General features: G+C 51.2%; 1 protein-coding gene across 1 annotated transcript in view; it reads right to left on the bottom strand.

Moving 5' to 3' along the window:
* The window catches only part of MAPKAPK2 (MAPK activated protein kinase 2), a gene marked incomplete at its 5' end in the record, with an annotated part of 54,069 nt that extends 43,252 nt beyond the window's left edge, over positions 1-10,817 (bottom strand). The window contains 1 exon segment of the mRNA XM_006159359.3: positions 10,611-10,817. Within this exon segment, the coding sequence (XP_006159421.2) occupies positions 10,611-10,817 (207 nt within the window).

The following is a 10,817-nucleotide window of genomic DNA, read 5'->3' as shown; positions in this document are numbered from 1 at the left end:
GGGAAAGATGAGCGGTGAGGCTCTTCCAAGGACAGGGGTGCCTTCTGTCAGAGCTAAAAATAAACTCCATACCCAGCTCCTCCTCTCCAAAGGCCAATAGGTCTTGGCAGATAAATCTCTCCCTGCAGAGGAAATGTGGCCCTGGGGACAGATGAGAGAAGGCAGTCGGAGAGACATGTCTGAATATGGGACTCGAGCTGAAGGCAGAGGGCTCCCCAAGTCCTACATCTGGTCTCCTCTCACTCTCCCTCATACATCCCTTTCTCCAAATAACCTTAATCCTGGAAAACAGACTCAGAATCCTCCCATGCCATGATTAGTACCAACACCTGTCCAGGGATTAGAAAAATCAGAAAAAGAATGCCAGGGCCAAACTAAGGGAACACTCTGCCCAGCATCTATCGGCTAAGCAGATGTTCTAGCTTCCTGTGCCTCTTCCATGGGCTTGCTCGGCAGGCCTGCAGGACCCTGGGCAGAAGAGGAGGCCGCATCCCGGTGGGCAGAGATCAGTCACTAATATCTCTGGCTTCTGCAGTCTGCTGGTAGAAGAGACCTGTATTCTCTAGGGCATTTGCAGGTAGTTGAGCTGGGAGTGCCGAGATGGGCCATGGACTGACTCAAGAAGGAGGCCCCAAGAGCCAGCCAGGGCCCAGTTATTCTTGGAAGCCACTAGGATGAGATCACACTTTTGAATGTGGTGACCTGGAGCCACACACTGCAGAAGTGGAGAACATAACCTAGCAACGGGGCCGGAGGATGAGGCAGGAAGCACGCACAGCCACAGGGTGGCCAGGGTGAGGCCTGTGGCACACCATGCCTCTGTTGGGCCTCTCCAACTATCCCCACCCCCACACCTGCTGCCAGGGGGTCTGCTTGGTGTTGAAGCTTGGAATAAGCCAGAGATCAATGCAAATACAAGACCTAACGGACTCATGAACTTCGATACCTTCCTCTTTACCAGACTCTGCCTAGAGGGGATTAAACAAGGCAGCACCTCAGAGCCTCTGTACACAAGTCCAGACACCTGGAGAAGTACCAGCCACAGCTCACCTCCCAGCACTCAGGAGAGCCGGTTGAAAAAGAAGGGACAAATGGTGGAGAGGGCACCACCTCCTCGCTGAAAAGTGAGACGGTCAGTTCAGCAGGGTGGCAGGAAGACCCGGGGCAGCAAGCAGGGCCTGGCTGTGAGGGGAGACTGCAGAAGTGGCAGGATTATTTTTAGCTGTTGGTACAGAGGGGCTGAGTGACAGTCCTGGCCCTGGGCAGGGGGCCAGGCTGCAAATGCCTGGTGTGGGCTGAGAGCCTCGTAGCAACATGGCTAATCGAAATGGCAGCAATGTCATCACCTGGATCACGTGCCTGCAGGGGAGCAAGAAGGGTAAGGAGCCCGGCAGGAGAAAGCAAGTAGGGAAGCTCGGCCTGGGACAGTTGCAAAGTCTCCTTTAAGGCCCTCCCCCCTTCCCCAGACTGGAGAGGTTTTACCTTTGCTCCAGGTTCAAAGGAATCGTCATGGGGAGAAGCCAAGCAGAGAAGGCAGCGACAGTACAACACCCCGTCCCTGTCCCCTCATTGCTGAGACGGAAAAGGCCTCCAACAGGCGACTACGACTTCTGCCATTGGCCACCATGCCTGCCCCACAGCAGGTCCTGGATGGACACTGGCCATGGAGGTCCCTGAAACTTCTCCTCAAGAATATGATGTCCTGGAACCAGCAGTTAGCGTAATGGCTATGTCGCTGGATTCCCACGTAGTCGACCGCGGTTCGTGTCCCGGACCCGGTGGCTTAAAACTCATGCCGGGCGCGTGTGCGTGCATGCCCAAGATCCCGAGAGGAGAATGGAGGAGAAGGGATTGCGGCGTGACCATCCCCCCTGGGGGGTGATTTCTCGCTTTCTGTCTCTACGTCTCTCTCTGTCTGTCTGGCGAGCGCACGCGCCCTAGAGCGAAAACCTGCCAGACAGACAGAGACAGACAGAGAGACAGAAAGCGAGAAATCACCCCCCAGGGGGATGGCCACGTCGCAATCCCTTCTCCTCCATTCTCCTCTCAGGATCTTGGGCACTCACGCACACGTGCCCGGCGTGACTTTTAAGCCACTGGGTCTGGGACGCAAACCGCGGTCGACTATGTGGGAGTCCAGCGACATAGCCATTACGCTAACTGCTGGTCCCGCAATGCCCTTTCTTATGACCCTTCGGAGAGCTCAAGTTTCCAGCAGAATGAACACACAGCTTGGCTGGTACTGGAGGGGAACCTGGATGGAGACAGGAGTTGACCTTGAGACCACATTCCAACCTCTACCACCTGCTGGCTGCCACACAGAGGAGTTCACTGGATCAGAAATGAAGGACCCTAGCAAGTCTACACTGCCAGGGGCTGAGCCCAGCCTATGCCCCTTTGTCCTGTGCCTCTCTGCCTCCTCCAACCAATCTGATAACCCGGGACCCAGGGCCCCGAGTCCAAACCTGCAGGAGGAAACCACCGCTCCAGCCTCGAGCAGGTGAGAAGAAGAGGGAAGAGAACAGACGCTCCAGGCATTGTCCTCCTCTTGTTTCCTCAGACTCCTGGCATCTCTTCTTGCCCAGCGCTAACTCGGGGGCTGGTGTACCTAGATGTGTGAAGTCCTGATCAGCTCTCACCTCAGAATAGCCCAGCCTACAACCATATCTCTGGGTGAATTAGAAGGTACCCTGGGCAAGTCCATGGCCTGACAGCTATGGCAGCTGGATCCCACATGACCACCTCCCAGACCCAGGGGCTTGAGAAATAAGTCAGGTACATGGGTGTGCACACCCAAAATCTCAAAAGGAGGAAGAGATGGAGGAAAAAGGATTCCCCATGGGAGGTGCTTTCTCACTTTCTCTCTCTCTCTTTCTCTCTCTCTCTCTCTTGTTGAGTGCACGTACCCTAAAAATTTAAAGAAAAAAAGAAGGCAGCACCACTTTGGATGAGCCCAGCCTCACACCAAAGGAAAGCCTAGCAAGTAGACAATGGCTCAATCTCAGCCGTCACTTGGCCCTCAGCCAGGTACCCCTACACAGGGCACAGCCAATCACAGCAGCCTTCAAACGACCCCCAACTTCAAACAAGAAGAGTTCGGAGCAGAGAAAACAGACACTCCCTCATCGCTACCTTGCACTACACTCAGATTCTCCTGATTTCAAGGAGAAAGGCGACGCACACCCCACCGAACCACACAGGCCATCCTCTGCCAAGTCCCTAGCTGGAACATTTTCCAAGTCTCCACACAAGAGAAGGAGCAGCTGGGCAGTGATGATTATTAATTAACTAGACACACGCTGCCCTGGAGCCCAACATTAAAGCTATGAAAAGGGCATCCATGCTGGCCCAGATACTGCTGAGAGTCAGATGTGGAGTGAACAGTGAGCAAGCCTGCCTGCCCTCAACCTCTTGCCTCTGCATGGCCCTCCCCTACCAGTGCTCAAGGAGCTGCCAGGGTCTGACCCTCACGTGTGCACATTTAGGTCTGCAAAGATGAATTGACCTACTCAAGGTCACATGACTAGTGAACAGTCCACAAGGACTATAATATCAATGTGTGTGTGTAACATTTGTGTGTGTGTGTGTGTGTGTGCTTTCTTGTGAAGCATAGAACCCATAGTAACAGGCTCATTTCTACATATTTTTACCTATGTATGTCTTAAAATATCGGGCCCAGTCATAGTGGCTTGGGAGGCTGGAGATCATAGGGAAGGTTTGGATCTCAGTCCAACCTGAACATGCCAGGCATAGTTGGGTGTACCTGTAACTATAAGTGGGGGCTGGGGCAGGAACTGCAACACTGCAAGACTCTGTCAAAAATACCCTCATGCAGGGACCAGCAGTTAGCATAATGGCTATGTCACCGAACTCCCATATAGCCAACCATGGTTCGAGTCCTGGACCCGGTAGTTTAAACTCATGCCGGGCGTGTGTGCATGCGTGCCCAAGATCCTGAGAGCAGAATGGAGGAGAAGGGACTGCGGCATGGCCATTCCACCGGGGGGTGATTTCTCGCTTTCTATCTGTCTCTCTCTGTCTTTCTGGTGAGCGCATGCACCCTATAGCAAAAACCTCTCAAAAAGGAAAAAACACAAAATGTCAGTATTGTCCTAAAGAACAAGAAAAGGCACAGTGATTCAGTTAGGGTGGCACACCTGGTGTAATAAGCTGTCAAGTGGCGTGACCTCTCCTACCAGTGCCCCGTTTACATGATGCCCAGTGCGGACAGCTCTCAGTTGCTGGCTTAGTAGAGCTTGGCTCAGCACTGCCAGGTCTACAGTCCAGTACCACCAGCTCTAATAACCTAAACCCCAAAAGAGTCCAAACCAGGAGCCCAGTCTCAGGGAGCCAGGTCCCGAGTCATGTGCCATGGGAGACCCTGGGTATGGCCCAGACTTCCTCTGTGAGACAGAACAAGTCAAGAAGGATGGCCAAGCAGTGGCGACTCTGTGAGTCCCTCTACATATGGGCCTTAAGTCATTACTGAGAGTAGCTACAGCCTTTTCAAAAAGCAATTTTGGGGGCCAGCAGATGGCGTGGTGGTTAAGGTGTTGGACTCCCACGTGGCCAACCAAGTTTCAAGCCCCAGACCTGGAGGCTTGCATTCTCTCTCTCTCTCTCTCATAAGCACATGTGTTCTATAGCAATAAAAAATAATAGTGGTAATAACAATAGGGGCCAGCAGGTGGCATGGTGGTTAAGGCATTTGGAGTCCCACATGGCTGGCCGTGATTCAAGTCCTGGACCTGGGACTTCCCCCTCTCTCTCTCTCTGTCTCTCTCAACTTCAAAAAAATAAAATAAAATAATGACAATAAATAAAATTAAATAATTATTTAAATAATAATAGTAAATAAATAAAATAAATAATTCAAACAAAAAAGCAATTCTGCCCTGCCTACCCACCTCCCTCCAGGCCACAGAACCACCTGGAAGGGTGCAGTGCACAGAAGAGCAGAAGAAAGAGACCTCACATGACCCTTGGAAGGGCCTACAGCAGAGGCGAGGGAGGAAGAGGAGTGTGCATCCTGTGCCACAGACATCGAGCCACCAGGGAGCAAAGCCTGGCTCAGAGCAGTAGGGCTGCCAGTGCCTGCTCATCCCCACCTTGGCTGTCATTCCTCCTGGCAGACATTCTTGTACCCGGGCTCTAGGGTGACAGAAGCTCCAGCTCCTCCCCAGCTGCAGCATTTGGCTAGGGTTTAAGTTTGCTTCCAGCAGTCCCTAGGCTTGGTGTTCAGGCCTTCCTGAGTCCTCTGCACTTGTTTAAGTAAAATAATCACCTGAGGATGGGCCAAGCTCTCTGGTCCCAAGCAGTCAGAACATCTTCTCAGCCAGGGACACCAATGCCCCAACTTCCCCAAATGGAGCCTTTCTTTCTAGACACCCCCAATATCTGGCCCTGAGGCCGTGGCACTGCTATTCCCTCTCCTGTTGCCAGGCGCTGACCCCAGATCTCAGCTAGAAATTATTTTCAAACTCTACCACAGCCCAGAACTCACAAGTAAGAAAGGATCATGAGCGGCTGGGCTTTGATCCTGCCTCCACAGCTGCTGAGAGCCCTGCTGCAGTACCCAAGGGTCAGGGCCAGGGCCAGGGGGACATATGAGGAGCTTCTCCCAAAGGACAGATGACACCAGAAACCAGGCCCTTCCTGCAATAATGCACAGCCCTGTCTCAGTGATTCCTGACCTTTCTTCGTAATATTCCCAGCCCCCGCCCCCAGCCTTTACACATGCTTTGGCAGAGATAGGTTAGCTCCAGTTCGGGGCCACCAGCCCCACCTGCCCCTGACAAACCTGATCTCCTGCTCCAGCCAGTCCAGCTCCATCAGCACCTCTGGCACCTGCTCTGTCCTCCAGAAACAGCCCGCTGACACCAGCCGAAGCCTCCTTCACCTCCTTTACTCCTCGATGTCCATCTTTCAGAGCTCCCTATTCTCAACTACACAATTTGGCTCAGAGGCCAGCAAAGTCTGGCAGAACTTTGTCAAGGATGAAATGCCCTTCCGCTTGTTCACTTCAGGAGCCATTCGCCACATGGGGGCACTGATCACCTGACACGTGGCTAGCAACTGAGACTTCAATTTACTTGGGTTTAAGTCATTCACACTAATTAATTTGCATTTAAATCAGCAAATGTGGGTAATGGCCGCCGTACTGAAAAGTGTAGCTCTAGTCCATATTTGTACATTTCACCCTCTTCAAATAGCTTTTTCTTTTTTATTTATTTCGCTTCTTGAGAAAGAAAACAAGCAACAGGGTCTCATTATGCTGTGACCCCACCACCAGCCTTCCAGCCAGGCAGCGTCACGGGTGTGCTTGCACAAGCACCCAACACGTTTCTCAACCCAGTATGCAAGCAGCAGTCTTCCTTGTGGCTCCAGCACCGTACCACCTTCACCACCGCCACCAGGCCCAAAGAGCTTTCTTACTCCCCAAATCCTGCAGACCCTTTATACAAGTATTACTCCCACTCAGCTTACAGGAGCTACTCAGCAAGTTCTCCCTCCTGGTAACCATATTAGATATCAGAGGCCGACTTGGTCAGTGCAAACTTCCCTCATCTTTTGAGTCCCCAAGTTGGGAAGCTGCATCTAACATAGCCACACTCTCACAGGTACACAGAGGGAGGCACACTGGATAGGACACTTATACTGTGCGGGTGGGGGAGTGCTAGCAAATCCCTGTAACAATGAATGTCCAAGCATGACACCAAAGGAAGCCATATCCCAGAGGCAGGAAGGACCACTGGAGAAAGGAAAGGAGAAGAAACTACAGATGCTCCTCGGTTTACAATGGGATCATGGCCTGATAAACCCATCATAGGTTGAAAACATGTGGAGAGAATGCATTTAAAACCCCTAACTTATTGAACATCATAGCTTAGCCTAGCTTATCTTACATGTGCTCACAACCTCTATATTAGCCTACGGTTGGGCAAACTCATCTAACACAAAGCCTATTTTACAATGAAGTATTAAATGTCATACTCTCATGTAACTTACTGCATACTATACTGAAAGTGAAAAACAGAATGGTTGTATGGATCATCAAATTACGGTTTCTGTTGAATGCATATCACTTTCACATCACTGTAAAGACAAAAAGTCGTAACTAGAGTCATTATAAGTCAGGGACCATCTGTATAGTGCCTTGTTTTCCCTAAGCCACAGAATGGGACAATAAACAGAGCTAAGTTATGACAACATTCTATATCTTGCAAAGCAATAACACACTTCACCTAATCAGAGTTGCACCGCAGAGAAGAACAACGTTGTGGGCTTTAATTAAATTTGTTCAGCAAATACCTAAGAGTCACCATGACACAGTGAAGGAGGAAGCAGCTGAGGAACCCTAAGGGAAATACTGCCAATTAATACACAGTGGGTGAAACTGGGTGTCCCTACCAAAGAAATCATTAATAAAATTTTCATGTTCTTCCACAAAACAATAACAAGTAAGATTCCTATCGAACACTCCCAAAAAGGGGAGGGAGTGGGAAAAGAGCTCGTGACCACAGACCCAAAACTCATGACGCTGCTGAGTCAGTTGAGAAGTTATCCCTTCAACTTTGGGGATCATTGCCGGGGAGTTGACAAGTATCCACTGGGTGCTCCTGGCCAACAGTTAAAGGAGGGCCCACAGTAAGGCAGTAGCTGCTCAGGCTACAGGTGCTCTGGGACAGCAGCCCCATGCCTGACCCTGTCGATGTCAGTGCAGGTAGGAGATGGCAAGAGATCTGAGACTGGGAGTCACGCAACCTGGTTCGAATCCGGCCTCTGCCAAGTGAGTTGGGTACGTTACCTTAGGCAAGTCACTCTGGGTGTTGGTTTCCTCTTTTGCAAAATGAGAGGCCTGGATGAGATGACCTCCCAAGCCCCTTCCAATTGTGACTGGAAGTATGAATGACTCAGAACTTAGCAAAAGCAGCCAGAAGAGATGGCGAGATGAGGTCATAGCATCCACTAAGAGCATTTCAATGGCAGAGGTAGAGGGTGCGAGGCAGCAGGGCAAGCTGGGACCCTTTGTTAAGCACTGATTTCACTTAACAGGGCTAAGAGGTCAACAGACCATAGACAGGGTCAGGACCTCTAGGCAGCCACTGGCTTCCTTCAACTCTCATAGCTGAGAAACGCAGCCTTCCAAACCCCCCCAGTGGCCCAGCTGCTGCCCTAAACCCCAGGAATGGCCATACACAGTGCCCAAAGCACAGGTCTCCTCCCTTCTCAAACTTCCCAATGGGGTGAGCTCTCTTGCCCCCCTCATCTTCCTTCTTTGCTTTAAAATCTAAAGCTTGTTCCCAGCTTTGAAAACTATTTCACTCCTCAACACCTAAAGTTAATCAAAAATTCAAGATCTAGAATCCTCTTTGGTATTTCTCTGGGACAGATTCTTTGAACCAGACTCCCCCCACCCCCTGCTGTAATTATGTCTTAGCCAACATTTGGATCTGGGAGTGCTGTTGACGCTGCTGCCAGTCTCCCAATGCCTCAGTCCTCCTTTCTTCCTCTATTATTAAGTTTTAACACAAAGATGTGTGGGAAATCTACAATTTAACAGTTGAGTCAACTTATAAGATATGGGTGCAGGCAGCCTGTCAAAACACTCTGACTTCAATCTTCACCACTTCTAACCTGAGAAGGATGAACTATGAGTGCTATTTAGTGTACTGCTGGATTTTTCTGTTCAAAACTATTTCAAAGAGAAAAGACATCCAAGCCTTGCTCCTATTAATTGCTATAGAAATTTGATGCCACTCAAAAACATTTTAGAGGGGTGTGTTTGCGTGTGTGTCTATTCAACAGAATAAGGAGAAGTAGAGAGCTTTTGTTCTTTAAGTAATATTCCAACTATCCAAGAGAATGAACAGCCAGTGTCCCCAAACTGCTGAAGGGGAAAAGCAGATGGTGTTTCAGAAGGGACAGAAAACTCTCCTGGAAAGAACGTCTGTCACTTCTTCAACACACAGGTTAACTGTGGTCAAATTGTAATCACTCAGCTACAATTTCCAAGGCCAGAGCTATAGTCGATACAAACAACTCATCCTCCCCCCAGTTGTAAGCAGGGAAAGAGAAGTCTAAGACATTGAAGCTTTGGGGCCCTTGGATACATTTCCTCTCCAACAGTCAACTCTAATTAAAAATTGAGATCCACAGTAAGAGCTTATAGCAGAAACCAAGAAATGTTGAGTGCTGTAGATGAAATCAGCCAGAAAATAATTTCAGAGGCCTTCAAATCTAGAAAACAAATATGCCTGCCCTCTCTAAACCCCAAAGTCCAAGGATTTTATTACATCTGACTGTATATTGCAATAGATCCACCCACAACTAGCATCTGAGTTTTGTATTTGCTAAATGAAACACAGTTCACTGTGGGGGGTAGGGAGGGAAGAGAAAAATACAACACAGGAAGTATTTTTCTCCTCCTCCAATCATTAAGACACCCCAGGGGAAACAGACCTGACGTGTCACCTTTAGAATTGTGGTTTGACCTGAAACCCCTCTTAGAGGAAAACCTTTTTGATGACCCTGAATGATTGGCTTACACTTCCCTGGGGACCACCCCACCTCAACTGACCTCCCAGTCCTTTCTAACTTCTTAAGTGGGCACTCTCATTGAAATCACCATTCTCCTCATACACCACCCCCCCCCCCCAGCAAAAGAAAAAAAGGGTGGGAGGGAGGTTGGATTTCCCGGTCGAGGAAAACGTTTCCTCCTACTGTCCATCAAGCGCCGGTGTCCAGGTCTTAAGTGGCCAGCTCCGGTTTGCAAAATCAGCCCAGAGTCAAGCCACGGTTTACAGACTCGGTTTACAACGATCAATGGAACTATGGAAACAGCAGACACTGCGCCGCAGCACGCTGTCCTCCCATCTGGAGCCATGCAGGCGACAGAGGTAGGAGGGGGCCGGCTCCGGGATCAAAACAATCCCTCCCCCGCGCCCGGGGAGGGGGGGGCGAGGGGGCGGCGTCCCGGCGGAATCTCCAGCCTTACACCTTCTGGGCCGGCGCGCCCCTGGGCTGCACAGCCGCCCTCGCGAGGCCCAGGGAAGTGAAATCACACATTCCGGCTCCCAAATAAGGAGCGAGGCTAAATAAACCTCTGAGATCCAACTTCTCCAAACCAACTGACCAACCAACTCAATGAGTAATGGGCCTTTTGTGCCCGCAGAAAGAAATGAGGGAGGAGAGGATGGGGAACCACAGCCCCCGAAAATCACTTCCTCGAGACCGGGTGAAATTAGCAGAAGTAGTACCCAAGCCAACCGTCCAACTCGGCTGGATCCCGCTCAAACCTCAAAATGGCAGAGTCCTCTGGAGTCCTTCGGAGTCCCCGCCACTCATGCCGGGAGGTGACCGGAAACTCGGTCTACTCTGACCTGACTTTCCAAGATGCCCCGCCCCGCCCCCAGCCACGCACTTGGCACCCCTTGGGCGCCCGGGCCGGACAACCCCGCGCCACCCGTCCGGCCCCGACCCGCGGTCCGGGGACAGGATCAGCACCGCGACGCTGAAGCGACCGTGAGCTCCAGCCGATCGTCAGTGCTGGGGTCGTCCCTGGGAGCCCCTTTCTGACGGTCCTCCCCTGTCCCGGGCCCCAAACCTACTTTCAGGGCGAATTTTTCCTGGGTCCTCTTGTTGAAGATCTGCAAAACTTTTCCGTTGATGCCCAGTCCCAGGACCTGGCTGGTGACCTTGTAGTCGTCGATGATGGCGTTCTTCTTGATCTGCAGGCTCGACTTGACGTGGAACTGGGGGAACTGCTGCGGGGGCTGCGGCTGCGGCGGGGCCGGGGGGTGAGTCTGGGCCGGGGC

Source organism: Tupaia chinensis, unplaced genomic scaffold (genome assembly GCF_000334495.1).
Source record: "Tupaia chinensis unplaced genomic scaffold, TupChi_1.0 Scaffold000627_1, whole genome shotgun sequence".
NCBI classification, from domain to species: Eukaryota; Metazoa; Chordata; class Mammalia; order Scandentia; family Tupaiidae; genus Tupaia; species Tupaia belangeri.
Note: the sequence above shows the minus strand (reverse complement) of the source record. Positions and strands in the feature narration are given on the sequence as shown.